The sequence below is a fragment of the Artemia sp. Qi Xiang Cuo genome, chromosome 4 (assembly GCF_049724085.1).
Source record: "Artemia sp. Qi Xiang Cuo chromosome 4, ASM4972408v1, whole genome shotgun sequence".
Classification (NCBI taxonomy): Eukaryota; Metazoa; Arthropoda; class Branchiopoda; order Anostraca; family Artemiidae; genus Artemia; species Artemia sp. Qi Xiang Cuo.
In genome coordinates, this window is record NC_142797.1 from 79,659,997 (window position 1) to 79,678,127 (window position 18,131).

Consider the following 18,131-nt stretch of genomic DNA (forward strand, 5'->3'; position numbering starts at 1 on the left):
AGAGATAAGAGAGAGAGAGAGAAGATACAATTTTTCTTACGTAATCACGGAGAGAGGCGACTGGTTCCATGACTACATTAGCTTCTTGGAATGCGACTATAGCTTGCATGTTGGATGTGGCAGTTTACCAGTTGACTATTGGCCGTTGTATGATGTGTCCGGATGGTTGTGGCATCTTGTTGTGGATGTTGGATATGACAGTTGGCCAGTTGACTGGTGCATGATGGGTTCGAATTGGACTAATGGTTGTGGCATCTTGTTGTGGTTGTTGGATGTGGCAGCTGGACAGTTAGCTATTGGGTAGTTTACGGTGGTTCTTGATGAGATTAATGGTTTCGGCCAACGTTCCTATTGTATAATAGATGGTCTGTTTGAAATGACCACTGGAGTCACTTCGCCCCTCCTTGTTTTCTTAACAGGTAGGGGGAGCTCTGGGAAATCCTAAAAAACAAGTTTGTTTTTCATGAAAAAATATTGAATGAGAACCATCAGTCCTCATCAATAGTATGCACAAGAATATTTTTGAAAATTTAAATCAAAAGTGTCCTTCTATTTTTTTGATATGGTTTAGAGATGTAAAAAAAAGTTTAAAAAAATGTAAAAAAAAAAAAAAATGGCCACTACAAACATTATTTTTCTAATAGTAAAAGTTGCGACATATATATCAATATCATTCCCATTTTGAAGTTGGAAAATATTAAATGTGATTTTTTTATGTTTTAAGTATGGTTCATGACATCCTAAGAGATGTAAAAAAAAAACAGTTGAAAAAAAGTTGGGGGGAGTGGAGGGAGGAAGGAGGGGGGAGGGGTGTAGGGAGGGGTTGTAGGGCTGTGGCATAGTGGGGGGAGGAACTTTGGGTCAGAATAAAAAATAGGTATGATTTACCTCATGTACTAAGCTCGCAAGCCATTTAAATGCAGTCTGTACATACTTATTTTGTTTTGATATTGTTCTTTACCGACCTCTGAAGATCCAGCTTCGAAAATATTAAAAAAATCGTTAACTATAATGGGGACTGTATAAACCACCCGATAAATTATATTAGAATTAATTTCTTTACCCACTAAGAATATAAATGAATAACTTACTTCTTGCGTGCAGCTTTCATCAATATTGCTTTTGTTAGAATGCATGGTATTATTTCAAATGCCAATTTTGAACTGATAAAATAACTCATCGTCAGAGTTTTTATACCCGTGTTCAAGGCCAAACATAAAAAAAACATTCCTAAAATATTGCTTAACAGACATAATTTCATGGCCATTAACTTTACTTAACCATACCATGAAAACAACCATCGATGTATGTATGATATGTGAACAGCCATGAATCTATCAAAAACATGAAATTTAATATAACATCATTGTACTGTGAACAACACGAATTTTCATGGTATGCTGATTATAATTACAACATAAAAAAACAACCAAAGACATGACTTTTTATAGTTTGATACAGTAATTTCCTACCACCCTCGTACCTTTAATTGATATAACACTTCTTGTATATTCAGTAATACAAGCCGTTATACAGGACTGCAAAGTTACGTATACAAATTGGAGGGGGAAGGTAATTTTTGCTTTTTTGTTGGGAGTGTCCTAAAACCCACGACACTGCATTCATTACCCAAACCTTCAAACTTTCCAAAAATCTTCTTCAGAGTAATCAGTGGGGAGGGGGGAATCAACCCTGCTCTCCCTTCATTTCGAGGAATATTTTTGAAATAAGTATACTATGTGGTCACTGAGGCAGTAACAGCACCCTTCTTATTATGAAAACGGTAACTTTCAAAGGAAAATAGTAGTTTTTAAAGATTTCTGAAGCGTGTGCACTCCCAAGGACGGAAGAGAATTTGTTCGATGTTTACCAGAGACTGATTTGGGTATCTGTCTGACTGACTGTATTTCAAACAGTAAGCTTTACGAAAAATGAAGTTCTACCCCGCTTTCTAGGGCTATAACAAGATAAAGGTTAAGATGGGTAGGGCACGAAGAAAAAAAACAGACTGCTAAATATCGTCCTTGTCGACCAACAATCTTAGGCCAAACGAGAACCAGGTCGTCTGTGGATGGGGTGGGATGAGGTCGTAAGCGAAAATCTAAGGAAAATTGGAACTCCATAGGAGGGTGTAAAGAGTGATGCTTTGAATAGATTGGGATGGAGGAGTACGCTAAGCTGTGTTGGTCTCAGGCGGCTTGGTACTGCAATCAGTTGTTATTAGTGTTATTAGTAGCCGTACAATAACTATGGTAAAAAGTTGAATGGAATAGTAAGGAATGGGATTCTAATTTGGGCGTATAGCCCAACCCCGTCCCCTCTACAATAAGGAAATTCCTATTTCACTATATAAAAAATATACTTAAATGACAATTTTTGTTTAAGTACTATCCAGAAAAGTCAAATTTTAGCGTAAAAAGAGGAAAGGAGAAGGTTTGGTAACCCACCCCCTAATGTTTAGAATAACCCTGAACCTGATGATTAAAACGGACAGAAGTGTTTTCAAATAGAGGTAAAGAGCAATGCTAAAACTTAAAATTAACATAATCTATCTAAAATCTGAAGGGGGGGGTGCCATATCCTGAAACTCATCACCATTTGTTTACTATAAGGTAAGAGTAATAAGATAACATTTTAATTTCTTTTAAAACTTAAAAAATAAGAGAGCTCATTTATTTGCATTTGTTTGCGAATAAAATGTTAATTTTGAATATTTGGCAATCGGTGAATAAAACGCTTACCGTGACTTGCCAGTTGGATAATTTATTTCCGGTTTAAGTATTTTAGTCAATCTTTACGTCCAGTAAAGAAAAAACTCGTTTCTTTGATTTTAATCTAAAGAGTTTAAAGAACTTAAGTCAATAAACTCCTAGGTTATCTCCGGTCTTTCTTTTTCTTCCGAGGTACAAAAGGCTACTTGCCATGGAAGTTGAATACTAATTTCAGCAGGTGAAAACTAAACCTAAATAGGCACTTTGGGTGGGGGGCAGGAGGTTGAGCGACCCCAAAAGAAGATTGAAAGAGTTTTATAATAACTGTAAGTGTTCACTTTAGTATACCGCATTGAGGGAAACTAAATGTCCCCCTGAAAATGAGAAATCTATTTTCACATAAAAATGCCAACGGTTTCATTGTACAAACCACTACTTTGACCTATAGAAGGAAAGAAGAAAATTTTCAAGAAGGAAAATTTTCAGAAGGAAACATTTCGAGAAGGAACATTTCAAGAAGGAAAATGTTAAAATCGAGAAATTAAATTTCCTTTCAACTAAGTGCGCACCATCTCTTGGAAGTATTTTATAAACCCCACGCAGCCTCTCTAACGCTGCTTTTGAAGAAATGTACCTCACAAAGTGCATTTAAACAGAACATAGCAGAAGGAAACTAACAGGCCAAGCCTAAGTAGCGAAAGCGAAAGACATCAGAGTAACCTGTTTAACCAAAATAAACTGAAGCAGAAGTTGTTGCAAAGGACCTAAAGTGCCACAACCCAAAATAACCCTAAGATGGTATCAGAGAGCGAATCTCCAAATTTTTTATTTTCTTATTTTTACCATAGATAAATAGTTTCTATGTTAGATGGTTATCTACTGGAAAGGGGGTAAATTTGATAGAAATGGTGTTTGGAAAACAGAAAAGGAGTTGATAGAAAACAGGCTAAGCCTAAGTAGCGAAAGCGAAAGGCATCAGAGTAACCTGTTTAACCAAAATAGACTGAAGCAGAAGTTGTTGCAAAGGAGCGAAAGTGCCATAACCCAAAATAACCCTAAGATGGTATCAGAGAGCGAATCTCCAAATTTTTTATTTTCTCTTTTTTACCATAGATAAATAGTTTCTATGTTAGATGGTTGTCTACTAGAAAGGGGGTAAATTTGATAGAAAAGGTGGTGATACTTTGCTCATCCGGCCCAATTTTTTTATAAGCATCTATGTTCTCTTTTAAGTCTATAAATGGGGTTGGGGTATATGATGCCTTGCGTGCAAGCCATACTACTTCTTTTCCCTTGTCCTTTAGAATTGCTCTTTAATTCGTGATGCACTGCAGTGGAACAATAATTCTAAGTTTTATTTACCTATTTAATTTCAGGGTATTCGTCCTCTCGGCCCGTGCAAATCAAAATGCTTATTGATAATTTTTTGGAGTTATTTTTTATTTATTAATCTTTATTTTGTTTAAGTGTTAATCGGAAATATTAAACAAGTAAGTAAATTCCATAACCAATCTACATAAAATAAATACTGAACTGAAATTTGTAGGATTTAACATCTTTATTAAATATAATTCATGCCGGCTTGACGACCGGTTAATAACAAAGCACAGATATGCTTGAAAAACGTAACCAGTACACAATTACTAAATTATGCAACTAACCAAATCATCAAGGAAATAAACACAAATAAAGAACAAAAAATATAAATGTTAATAATAATTACAGAACTATAAATAACAAAAAAAATTAATAAAAAAAAAACTATTAACAGAAAAAAACAAAACTACTTAAATTGACCTCTCTCGCAATCCAGTCCCACACTCACCAACTGCCCTTAAGGAGATGCTTGTCTAACCGGTTTTTAAATTGTGGCACACTTTCCGCTTCCCGAATTGAGTCTGGAAAGGTATTCCAGACCACCGAACCCGTGTGTTTTGCCACAGGGCTAGAACGAACCGTACTTCTGGGCTCACTTACCAGGTTTCAGCATTTCTCGTAGCATATCCGTGGTAAAATGAATTAAAACGAAAAAAATTATTAAAAACATCAGGCGCTAAACCATTCAAACTCTGAAACACAAAAATACGAACCTGAAAATCTCTAATCTGACCAACATTCAAAATCCTAAGTTTCCTAAAAATTGAATCTGCATTAAAACTCCTGTATCATATTTACCTACTAACCTCACTGCTTTATTTGGCTGAACCTGCACTCGTTTCAAATTGTACGTAAAATTACTAGCCCAAATCATACATCTATAATTTATGTACGGCACAATCAAAGAGTATTGTAAAAGAACTAAAATATGAGAAGGTAAAAAATTTTGAATACGTCTTAAAATCCCAAGGCCACAAGCTACCTTACACGCAACCACATCAGCGTGTCTTCTGTAGCCGAGGTTCTGATCAAGAATGAATCCTAGGTACCGCACTTCCTCCACCTGCTTTAATACAGAACCATTTATTCCTATTCCCATTTATTCCTGGACCATTTATTCCACATTTATTCTCATTTATTCATGGGAAGATTTGGAGATGCACCAGTTCAATTGAACCGAATATAATTACTCTTTTTCGCAAGTAAGCTAGCGCCTACAAACTCACTCAACCCTTGCAGAGCTCTGTTTGCTTTCTGGACAAATTCTTCAAGAGTCTTCGCTGCCACAACAAGTGCCGTATCGTCGGCGAAAAACGTCATAGACACCCCAGGAATGTAGAACCGCATCGACATACAGTAAATACAACAGAGGTCCTGAAACAGAACCCTGAGGAACTCCACATGAAACAGGAAAAAACCCAGAAAATTTCTCTTATAGATTTACCCTCACTGACCTACCATTTAAATACGAACTAAACCAATCCAAAAATCTCCCGTTTACACCCACATCGCTTAATCTATCCAATCTATCTGCAATCAACAGTTAAAACGCTTTTTTTAAAATCTATAAAAATACTAATACAATACTCACCTTTTTCTAAAGCTAAATTAACATTTTCTAAAAGATGCTGTACAGCATGCGAAGTCGAATGGTCCTTTCGAAATGGAACCGACCGTCATACAATGCATGCAGGCTGGTGAGGTGATCATAAAATCTTCCATGGATAACATTTTCATAGACTTTCGAAAACACTGGCAAAATAGAAATAGGCCTCCAACTCGATACATCCATTTCAGCGATATAAAATAGAGCCACCTGTCCTTTGAATTAAAAGTATGACTCCTAGATTCCATTAGGCCAGCGGTCGGGGATCTTTTTTAATCATTACCCCAAAATATTTTTGTGTAAGTTGATATTACCCCCTGACGAAGAGCAAAAAAACGAATTCGCTTCTTTTTAGCACCATTCATATTATAGCCCCTCTTGATAATTTTGAAAAGAAAACAATAACTGAAAATGTAATTTAAACATCATTTATTCAATTTATCAATGTAATACATTAGTACTAGTTATACATAATAGTAATAATAGTAATATAAGTAATATATATAACAAATTGAAACTTATTGGGGTACAATTGAGGGTAGACATTATGGGGTATTGTAACAAAGTATAATATTAATAATAATGGTGGTACAAAAAAAAAATTATAATTTAAAAATTAGAAAAAAAGAATAATTGAAAACATTCTTCCTTCACGTTTTGGAGAAATTATGTTGTTTCATGTTCGATACAATTACTTCAACATTGGGACTTTTTGAAGTAAGAGCGATTTGAATATAGTCTTCGGCGTTTAATCGATTCCTGTTCTTCGTTATTATGTTTATTAGAGTGGAAAAGCCTTGTTCGCAAAAATATGTTGTTCCAAAGGGCAGCAATTTTTTAACCGCCTCATCATGAGCAATTTTGAAAGTCTTTGCAGCTTTTGACATCCAAAAAGACAACAGGTTTGGTTTACTCTCAAACTGAATGCGTGCTTCAGTATTAGATCGAAGTTCAAAAATTGCTTCTGTCAAACCTGAAGGTTCTTCTGGTATCATTTCAGCAATTTCACATTTAAAAGGATCTACAGTCCAACTGACAGCACGTGTATCAAGATCTGGAAATTAGTCTGAAAACCGCTTTCCAAGTTCGATGTCTTACTATTGTATCCTTGATGTCAGCAAAAGTATTATTTTCGCAATCTTCAAAAAACAAAGTTAATCATAGGCAGCGCAATAGCGCTGCCTAAGTAAAGGCACTTCGTATTGAAGGAGTTGTCGTAGAAACTTCGAAAACGGCTCATTCGATTGGAAATTGGAGTGGCTAGTGACCTTTTTAATAGTCGAAAGTAATTGGAAGGAAACTAACACCCTTTCCCCGCCCACCATTTCCCCAAACACATCCAATCAAAATTTTGAGATAGCCATTTGATCCACGCAGTTTAAAGTACAGGAAATTATACCTTTGAGCAGGAAACTCCCACCAGAGTCTTCAGGGCAAGGGTGCCCTGGGGCACCCTTATAAGTTATGCCCTGGGGGTATATAAGTTTTTATTGAAATCTTTGTCGCAGAAACTTCCAAAAAGGGCTCATTCGATTGGAAATTCAAAGGTCTAGTGCCCTTTTTAATAGTTGAAAGTGATTTGAGGGCAACTAACTCACGCCCACCTTTTCCCCAAACACATCCAATCAAAATTTTTAGATAGCCATATTATTCAACTAAGTTGAAAGTTTTGGATATTAGGTCCTTAAGGAGGACAACCCATCCTCCCCACAACACTCAGGGCAAGGGTTGTAAGCTATGCCGTGGCGGGATGTAAGGTTTTTATAGAAAGCGATGTTGTAAAAACATAAAAAAGGGCTCATTCAATTGGAAATTGAAAAGACTAGTTGCCTTTTAAAGGTCAAAAGTGATTGAAGGGCAACTAACCCCCCTCTCACGCCCACCATTTCCCTAAACACATCCAATAAAAATTTTGAGATATCCATTTTGTCCAACGTAGTCGAAAGTTCTGGAAATAACCCCCTCAGAACCTTCAGTGCAAGGGTTGTAAGTAATGCCGTGGGGGCATATAAGGTTTTTATAGAAGGTTGTTGTAGAAATTTCAAAAAGGGCTCATTTTTTGGAAATGGAAATTGCCCTTTTTAATAGTTTAAAGTGAGTGGAGAGTAATTGACCCCCCTCACACGCCCACCATTTCCCCAAACATATTCAATATAAGTTTAGAGATAGCCATTTTGTTCAACGTAGTTGAAAGTTCTGGAAATTATTTATTTAAGGATGACAGACCCCCACAGCCCCCAGCGCATAGGTTGTAAGTTATGCCCTGGGGGCATATTAGGTTTTTATAGTTAGAGTTTTCGTAAAAACTTCTAAAAGGGTTCATTCAATTGGGGATTGAGAGGGCTAGTGTCCCTTTTAAAAGTCGAAAGTGATGGGAGGGTAACTAACCACCCTCTCACGCGCACCATTCCCCTAAACACATCCAATGAAAGTTTTCAGATAGCCATTGTGTTCAACATCAATCAATCAATCAATCAACCTTTTATTTTTAAATAAATGAACAAACGAAACCATTAACATGAACATTTCGACTCAAAGAAATGCTTGTACGAGTCACACCCGATAATGGTGAACAAATTTATATCACACTATGAAATGAAAAGAGAAGAGCTGATAACATAAGAGAGGGATAAAGAATTAGAAAGGAAATAATTGAGACGAGGTGGAGTCAAAGAAGGAGAGTGAGAGGATAAGATACAAACGAAAAATTGAGACATTAACTCATGCAGTATCCAATATTGTGTAAGAGAAGTATCGTTTTTGGAGTGCGCCAAATGATTTTATGGATTTAATAGATTCATTAATTGAGTTCCATACAGAAATACTTCTATAAACTGGAGTGTTGAGACCTTGCAAGCCTTCTTCTCGGTAGTTTAAAATTGTACTTGTTGCAGCGGAGAGCTCTTCCTCAATGAATTGTGCTACAAAGTTCGAAGTACCTGGAAAAACCTTGAGGAATTCTATTCGATATTACCGAGTGTACTAAACGCAGATTACTAACGTTGATTATCTCTGTTATATCTATTGTTCCAGTGTCTCTGTATAGGTCTGTTGAGGGGTATAGCCTAGGGAGGCAATATGTGGTCTTAACTGCACGGTTTTGTGATCTCTTTAATGATTTTAGATGAGATTTGAATGTATTGCCCCATACAGAACAGAAGTAGTTCAAGTAGGGGAAGACAAAAGCATTATAAAGCATTTTCATCATGTCAGCACTTAGAAGCAGGCTAGCTCTATGTAACATTGATGTTTGCCGTGAGACTGTTGAAGACAGCTGGGATATGGGATGTTTGAACGAAAGAGAGGAATCTACAAATACGCCAAGGAACTTTGTGACTGTGGTCTGAGGAAAGGGATTTCCATTGATTGACAGTGCAACATTATGAGACAATGAGGAGTTTGTAGGAGCAGAAGTGAAGACTATGATGCAGCTTTTTGTAGCATTTACCTGCATTTTGTTACGAAAACACAAGTCAGATATTTCGTCAAGTGTTTTTTGGGCCTTTTCTGCAGCAGACTCGGATGATTCAGCAGCAATGAAGAAATTTGAGTCATCAGCGAATAGTAATGGGTGTGCATTTGTGGTAAGACATGTTGTCAGGTCATTGATATACAAAATAAACAAGAGAGGTCCAAGTACCGACCCCTGAGGTACGCCAGATTTTACCGGTAATTCTGGCGACACACTACCCTCCACAGTTTTTCTAGTGTAGGTAATAATGTTGCCGGATCTATTTATTGTGATAGGAGTGATGGTACTTTTGATCAATATCTTCCTCCCAGTTGTGATACTTCTATTTTAATGACTAAAGTGACGGAAAGTGAAATAACAGAAGTAATAATGGCTATGAAAAATAAAACTTCAGGTGTTGATCTAATATCTATAAGAGTGCTAAAGTTTGTTCTACAATGTGTTATTAAACAACTGGTTTCACTAATAAATGGTTGTTTTAAAAGTGGTGTGTTTCCAAAGTGTTTGAAACGAGCGAAGATTGTTCCAATATTTAAGGGGGGTGATAAAAATGATATAAGTAATTACCGTCCCATTTCGCTGCTACCAGTTATTGCTAGAATTTTCGAGAAGCTAGTATATATAAGGCTAGAAAAGTATCTTGAAAAGAATTTGTTTTTTTTATCAAAATCAATTTGGTTTCAGAAAAGGTTATTCTAGTGAGCATGCAATGTTGTTTTTGACTACATATGTTAATGATGCATTAGACAATAACCTTAAAGTTGCATCAATTTTTCTGGATATTGCGAAAGCGTTCGACACTGTATCTTATGATATTTTGTTAATGAAGTTAGAAAATTGTGGTATTAGGGGAAATGCTTTGAAGTTGTTAGAATCATTCTTAAATTCAAGGTCAATGTTTGTGGAGGTTAATGATGCACGTTCTGACAGTAGATTTATAAATTGTGGAGTTCCCCAGGGATCACCCCTAGGCCCACTTTTGTTTTCTATTTATATAAATGATTTGTCAAGTGCAGTTGATGGGTTGTATACTATTATTAAACCTCCTCTAGAGGCACTTAAACCTAGTAAAGCCCTAGTTATGTTTGCTGACGACACGAATTTAACAGTATGTGGTAGGACTGAGAATGAATTGATGTCGCAATTACGAGAAGGTTTTAAGAATATAGAAAGGTGGATGAGAAGTAATGGGTTAAAACTTAATTGTAATAAGTCTAGTTTATTGATATATAGCAGATCTCCAAGTTATTACCCATGGGTGAATAATTTAAGTAATGGTACATCAATGATTCCACGAAAGAGGAGTGTTAGATATTTGGGGATTATTATTGATGAAATTTTAAGTTTTGTAGATCATATTGATTGTGTGTCTATGAAACTTGCACGTAATGTTGGAATTATGCGTAAACTGAAAAATTTTCTCCCAACTAGTATATTAAGATTATTGTATTTTTCAATTGTACATCCATATCTATTATATTGTTCTTCAGTATGGTCGTCTACTTTTGGAACGCATCTTCTGCCCCTGCGTATACTACAAAATTCGGCAATAAGGCTTTTGATTGGTAAGGATAATAGAGGATCATCTGTTCGTAATGAGTTTATGACGCTGAAGATTCTACCGGTATCGGGTCTTTTTAAATTTTATAAAACACAGTTCATGTTTAAGTATCTTTATGGTAGTGTTCCTGTTTGTTTTAAGGGAATGTTTGTGAGTGGGGGTGATGTTCATGAGCATGGAACTAGAAATTTGGAAGAATTTCGAAGACCGATTCCGCAAGCGACAAGATCATTTTTTTCTATCCGTCATGCCGGTCCGAGTGCTTGGAATAGTTTACCAGTGGAACTTAAGTGTGTGGATGACCTGCTGCTGTTCCGTAGTTTATTGAGATCGTATTGTTTAGTAATTTATTATTTTTAATGAATTGGCTAAAATGGGGGGGGGGGTACGTGCTGATTTTCAAGGGGCTCCGTATTGTATGTTAGTATTAGTTTTTGAGTTGGAGGGCAGAACTTGTATTTGTATTCATATTAATTGAAAAGAGTTATTATTTTGGATCTTATTTTGTTATTATGATTTTTTATGCGTCTAGAAGGGATTACCCCCGCACAAGCTTGCTTCTGGGGGTATTTTGTTTGTTTGTTTTTTATGTATATAGTAAAATAAATCCCAGTTATAAATTGAAAATTGAAAATTGATCAGTCAGGTACGATGAAAACCACTCGTGAGGAACACCATATATTCCAAATGAATGTAATTTTGTGAGGAGGATTGAATGGCATACCGTGTCGAAAGCCTTAGTGAAATCCAGAAAAATACCTAGTACCTTTTCTCCAGCATCCTGGCCATTTAATATGTATTCAACCGAATCAACTCTGGCCTGCAAGTTTGAATGATTACGCTAAAACCCATATTGACGGGCAGAGAGTAGCAGCTTGCCATCAAGGAATCTATATACTCTGTTGTAAACCACTCGCTCTAGAACATTTAATGTAACTGTTAGAATTGATATGGTCTGATATTTAGAGATAGGACTCTTTTTTCCTTTTTTGTAGAGGGGAAAGGCTTGAACAGTTTTGAAAACACTAAGATAAACTTTGGTTTCTAGTGAAATGTTGACCAAGGCTGCATGTGGAGCCACAAGACCTGTAGAGGCCTTTTTCAAGACGTAGTAGCACAGCCCAAAGGTGTCTTGGGTTTTGCCATTAGGCATCTTACTGGTAATCACTAGTAATTCCTCTTTTGTACATGGTGCTAGAAAAAGACCTGATATTGTTCTACCGTGGGTTTGTTCAGGAGATGGGCCAGAAGTAGGCAGAGATGTCTGATTATAGAAAATTTATTAAAAGCATCAGCACGAGATTTGCTTGCTACTATCTCACGCCGCATGTTTATTATTTCTTTAGGTATAGCCTCCTTCTTCCTTTTTTGACAAATTATTTCATTAACAACCTCCCATACTTTTCTCAAGTTACTCTTACATTCATTTATTCTCTCCGCATAATACCGCCTTTTTGCAATACGTACAAATCCGTTTAATGTATTTCTGTACTTTTTGTATGTTTCTCTCTCTTCAGGAGTTGTAGATTTACAAGCTTTCAGGTACAGTCTATTTCTGTGTTCGGTAGAGTGAACGAGACCTTTCGTCATCCAAGGAGTTTTGAGAACACTTTTGATCCGACTTGTTCGTAGAGGAAAACCCTGTTCTGTTAACTGTTTAAGCTGGCTTGTGAGTGCATTTGCTGGCATATCTGCTGAAGATGCATGAGCTACAGCAGACCAATCACTTGATTTCAGGGCTTCAGTGAAGTAATCCATGTTTTTTTTGGGAAAAACTTGAATACGTGAAAACACGATTAGACTCTGGCTTGGTTGACCGGCCTGCCCTTGTTGGGACCTTTGCGATGAGTGGGTAGTGATTGGAAACATCAGATGTTATAATATGCGAGGTAAAAGATGTGTGAGGGTTAAAGGAAAGGAATATATTGTCAATCAGTGTTGCAGTATTTCTAGCTGAACAATAACGTGTGGGAAAGAATACAGTGGGGAGAAGACCAGATCATACAGTTGTATCAAGGAACGAACGCGAGTTGGCGTCACTGTCAATCGTCAGCAAGTTGATGTTAAAGTCACCCATAAGACATGTATTTTTACCTCGACCACATTCATTAATCTCCGACATAAGCTGCTCAACTTGCGAACAGAAAATGTCACTTGGAAATGGCGGTGGCTTATAAAAAAGGCACACGAAATCTACTGGAGATGATTGTCCAAGAATTTCCATGACTATTGAGTAGACAGATCGACAACGTTCGACCACACCATTAAAAATTGATTCCAAGTCACCGCGGCGCTTGTAAGAGATAGAATCATTTACGAATAATGCGGAGCACTTTGTTACGTGCCGTGGAAGATGTATGGCTTCAAAACCGGGCAAATAGTATGGCGACATGTCATCTTGAGAAGACAGCCAAGTTTCATTTAAACCAACTAAACTAATAGGTTTTTTCTTTTCAGCAGTGAATGTAAGAATATCATCCCATTTGTGTTTGATTCCTTGAACATTATGACAGAAAAGATTAAATTTATCATTAGTAGAAACTGCAGGAAGTATTTCATTATGATATTCTTGGGGTGTTGCGTATGAGCAGGACGAGGCATTCACCCTGTCTATAACGGGATCAGTAGCTGACTCGTCATCGCATCCTGGCAGATTGAGAAATGCGGTTTTTAGCAGGGACTGTTCAGGTAAGAATGAAAAATCATTCATCATCGAGATCAATGATGTTTTTTATTTTCATCAATTAGACTAAATAATAATAGTGGAGGAAAGTAGTAATAACAGGGGTGTTCCGGTGTTTTTAGTATTTCGTAATGTGTGCTGATGATGACTTGGCCAAAAACGGGCAACCCTCACGGGAAAAAATCTCTGTTCCTTCTCCCTACTTCCCCTTTTTTTTCTTTTTTTTTAGTCTGAGAAATCCGACCGTCTATCACAACAAGAAGAGAGGCATAAGCAGGAAATAGAGCAGGAAACGAATAAGCAGAATAAGAAGTAGAAAGAAAAATAGAAATGAGAAAGAGAAGTAGAAAGAGAAAAAGAAATGGTAGCACTAAGGTAGAAAAGCAACAATGTTTCAAATTAATTACATCCATGAATATTATTATCAATACACTTTCTTGGTTTTAAATGCCCCCGATCGAAGTATCAAGATTTCTTTTCAAAATGTTAATCTCATACATATTTGACACTTGACGGCCACTTGTGGGTTCGGTTTTAACCAAAAAATTTCCGTCAGTAGTCCAGACATTTTACAGTCCAAATTCAGTCTTCGTATATGCGAATAACTCACGTTTAGCTTTTGTTAGGTCTTCAGATACAGATATTCTAGACCCTTTGAGTCGCTTGTTATTGTTCAAAACATGCAACTAAACTCTATTGTTTGAAAGTGTTACGGAATTCGGTACTTCCCGATTTTAACCAGTGTGTATTCGTATTAGGGTAGACACCGTCTCTGAGTAATATAATAGAAAGTCCGGACCTTTCCGTACAACGATTTTCGTACTTTTGATTTATACGATCTCCTTGATAACAGTGTTTGTTCTAACATCTTCTTTGAGGATAAAAAACTTCCGTTGGTTACCTAGGAACTCTTGTACACGGGCCTCATTGCGATTGTCTATTGTCCCTTTAATTTCCCTGACTGACGCTTTCACAGCCTTAGTAGCTAGATCGATATCGGAAACGGACTTCTCAAGGGATTTTAAACGCCGGTCAAGTTCACAGAACTTGTCTTTCACCATTTTCTCAAGATCAAGCAACAGACTATTGTAAATCTCCGTTTTGATGTTTTTGATGGTGGACTCACTCGGTTCTGTTCTCTGATTTACAACACCCAGTTTGCTGACAGCTGTTTCAACTTCTTGGCTGATTTTTAAGTCCAAGTCCTTTTCGATTTTGTCAGTCCGCTGTTTTGTTTTAACCTTCAGTTGGTTTATTTGGTTTGTCAGTAAGATTAATTGTTCCTCTGTACTTTCGTTGCCTGAGAACTTCACTTCTGAATCAGAGCGCATTGTTTTACCACCTACTGTAAGAATCTGCAACTTTCTTTTATCTGAACCAGGCACTTTACTTGCCATTGTCTTTCCCTCAGCCGCCTAACCAATTCTTCTCCCTTCGAATCTCTCTCGGCAACTTATTGATTATGTTGTAAATAATGTCCTCAATAAGCACAAAATAATAAAATAATCTTTAATCTTTAATTGCCCCTTTCAAAATTATTGGGCTAGACGGTCTCAAAATTATTGGGCTTCACGGCCATCATTCAGCCATCCTTTATATTTTCCTTCAACACCTTCAGAAAATTATCTTAAAAAAAAAAAAAAAACACGAAAACTTACTGGCAAGAAGGGCAATTAAATCCCCCCATTTTCCAAAGTGCATTGCATTAAATAATGTCCACCATCGGTTAGTTAGCTTATGCAATAATTAGTTTGTTTATCCAATAGATTACGTCACAGTGTACTTGGCACGGAATACAGCACAGGTAAATTTTCGAACTTGCTCGCTTGAATGCTAGTTGCTAACATAGTAGAAAGTTCTGGAAATTAGGTCTTTGAGGGTCACAACCCCCCAGCCCTCAGGGCAAGGGTTGTAAGTTATGCCCTGGGGGCATATAAGGTTTTTATTGAAAGCGTTGTCGTGGAAACTTCAAAAGGGCTCATTTGATTGGAAATTGAAAGGGCTGGTGCCTTTTTTAATAGTTGAAATTGATGGGAGAGCGACTAACGCCCCTTTCATGCCCATCATTTTCCCAAACACATCCAATCAAAATTTTGAGATAGGCATTTCGTTTAACGTAGTAGAAAGTTCTGGAAATTATGTCTTAGAGGATGACAACTACCCTCACAGCCCTTAGGGTAAGGGTTGTAATTTATGCCCTGGGGGCATATAAGGTGTTTATTGAAAGCGTTGTCGTAGAAACTCAAAAAGGGCTCATTCGATTGGAAATCAAAGGCCTAGTATCCTTTTTAATAGTCAAAAGTGATTGGAAGGCTTGAAATTTTTATAGTAAAGATCGATGTCGGTATAATGTATCATTTTTTGTTGTTGTTTAGACCAGGGCACTTTGTATCGAAGGAGATGTCATAGGAACTTCGAAAAGGGCTCATTTGATTGAAAATAGAAAGGGCTGATGACCTTTCTAATAGTCGAAAGTGATTGGAGGGAAACTAATCCCCCTCCCAAACCCACCCTCCCATTTACCTTTATGTTTAAAAACTAAATGTTGCCTTAAGATTAAATAAAAATGCACTGTGTTAATGCTAATTCCCAATAAGGCATCTCAGCAGTATTCCAAGAACTACTGAGGGTATTATGTTCAAACTATAGGGGCTACTCCTGCTTTTAAAATTTAACGAAGCCAAAATAGTGTAAGTGTATCCAAGCTATCAAAGAAAGTAAGCAAATTTTTTTGCGAATGGTATGAAGTTTTTCATTTCGGGTCTTTTAGATTAGATATGAAACGAAATTAAACACTACTATTTGTGTCCATATTTTTAAAAGGGTGTATGTTGTTAAAAATTGCTGAAAATTTTTCTCCAGCCTACAAATAGCAGGCCAAATTATAAAAAGTCTTAAAACAACGAAAAGATTAAAAGTATTATTTTCTTTTTCTCTGAAACGCCTATGTCAATATAAAACGAACAGAAATTAATTATAAAAACTTTTTCCACAAAATAGGTTTTTCAAAGAAAAGTAAAGAACTCCATTAAACAAAAAATTAGCAAAAATAAAATGAAATAATCTATGAAGCGTGACACTACCGCAAATCAGCATCAATAAATAAATGAAACCCAAAACGAACAGAAATTACAATAAATAACCGAGTCAAACTCAAAACGAGCAGAAATTAACATAAGTTGGGCTCAAAACCCCTATGCCTTCCCATGGCCAGGAACATAATTTGCACTTTACTGAAAAAAAGACAAATTAATGTGCATTGTCAGTTTAACATACATATACTTATATTTAGTAATCATAATGTTAATATTATTTGATTTATTAAAGTTATAAAAGTAAGAACATTTATATTTTTTTCAGTAAAGTGCAAATTATGTTCTGGCCTTGGGAAAGCATAGGGGTTCTGAGCACAACTTACGTTAATTTCTGCTCGTTTTGAGTTTGACTCAGTTATTTTTTGTAATTTCTGTTCGTTTTGGGCTTCATTTATATATATATATATATATATATATATATATATATATATATATATATATATATATATATATATATATATATATATATATATATATATATATATATATATATATATATATATATATATATATATATATATCGTATCATATCATAAAGTATGTTAGTTTACCAAAAGAAATTTCAGAGTATAAAAAACTTTGTAGTTTATTAAAATTATCTACGTCGACCAAACAAAAGTGTACGTACAAATTATGGTAATAACTTAATTTAAGAAAATGCTTAAGGTTTATATTTTCATTACGTCCAATTGCCACTTGTTTTTGGAAAACTCCTCGCTTGGTTGCTGTGTTGTACATGGTACTAAATCCAGATTGATACTAGAATTCAGATTGAACACTCTAATAAGTGGTTTATCCTTTCTTCTTTTAGACATCGGAGAAAATACTGCAACGGCTGCTAGTGTCACATGACTGCCAATGTCAACGAACACATAATCCTGGGAACAAAATATACTTCTGAAACAACTTATTCCGCACAGAAGCTATAACGAAGAATACCAAAAAATTGTCGTACCTGAAACTAAAGATGCCTCACCACGGAGGAGACAACAACAAGTTAAACAACAAGTAAAACTTGACTTCTAGTAAAGACATTATTTTTTTTATCAATAGGCAAAATTATCCCACCAGCAGAAAATTACCCCCCTCCCCCATAGAAAATGTATGCATACTACCCAATAACAAATATTATACGTAAACAATGGGCTAATTTTGTAACTTAAAGACATTTCCCCATGGGCCGTGAGGGGTCATGCTATCCCCAAAGGCAGAGTTATCCGGCCTTTCAACTATTCTGAACAAAGTGGCTATCTCAAAATTTTGATCGGACTATTTTGAGAAAAAAGGGGAGCGGGGAGAGGGCCTAGTTACCCTCCCATCTTTTTTTCACTTAAAAGGGACACTAGAACTTCTAATTTTCGTTCGAATGAGCCCTCTCACGATATTCTAGGACCAGTGGGTTGATACGATCACCGCTGAAAAAAAAAATAGAAAAAAAGCAAATAAACACGCATTCGTGATCTTTCTTCTGGCAAAAAATAAAAAAATCCACATTTTTTTCGATAGGAGCTTCAAGCCTCTACAGTAGGGTGTCCTGATACGCTGAATCTGATGGTGTGATTTTCATTAAGAATATATGATTTTTAGGGGCTTTCCCCCTTTTTTCAAAAATCAGGCAAATTTTCT

General features: G+C 36.1%; 2 protein-coding genes across 3 annotated transcripts in view; one reads left to right on the forward strand and one right to left on the reverse strand.

The window, feature by feature from the left end:
- LOC148953474 (anoctamin-3-like) overlaps window positions 1–18,131 on the forward strand; it is a 433,736-nt gene that overhangs the window by 298,790 nt on the left and 116,815 nt on the right. The gene's annotated exons all lie outside the window — the stretch shown is intronic.
- LOC148953475 (uncharacterized) overlaps window positions 17,072–18,131 on the reverse strand; it is a 38,151-nt gene continuing 37,091 nt past the window's right edge. For both annotated transcript variants that reach the window (XM_089088556.1, XM_089088555.1), the window contains exon 5: window positions 17,072–17,383. In XM_089088556.1, the coding sequence (XP_088944682.1) occupies window positions 17,174–17,383 (210 nt within the window). In that variant the 3' untranslated portion in view covers window positions 17,072–17,173. The remainder of the gene's footprint in view (window positions 17,384–18,131) is intronic.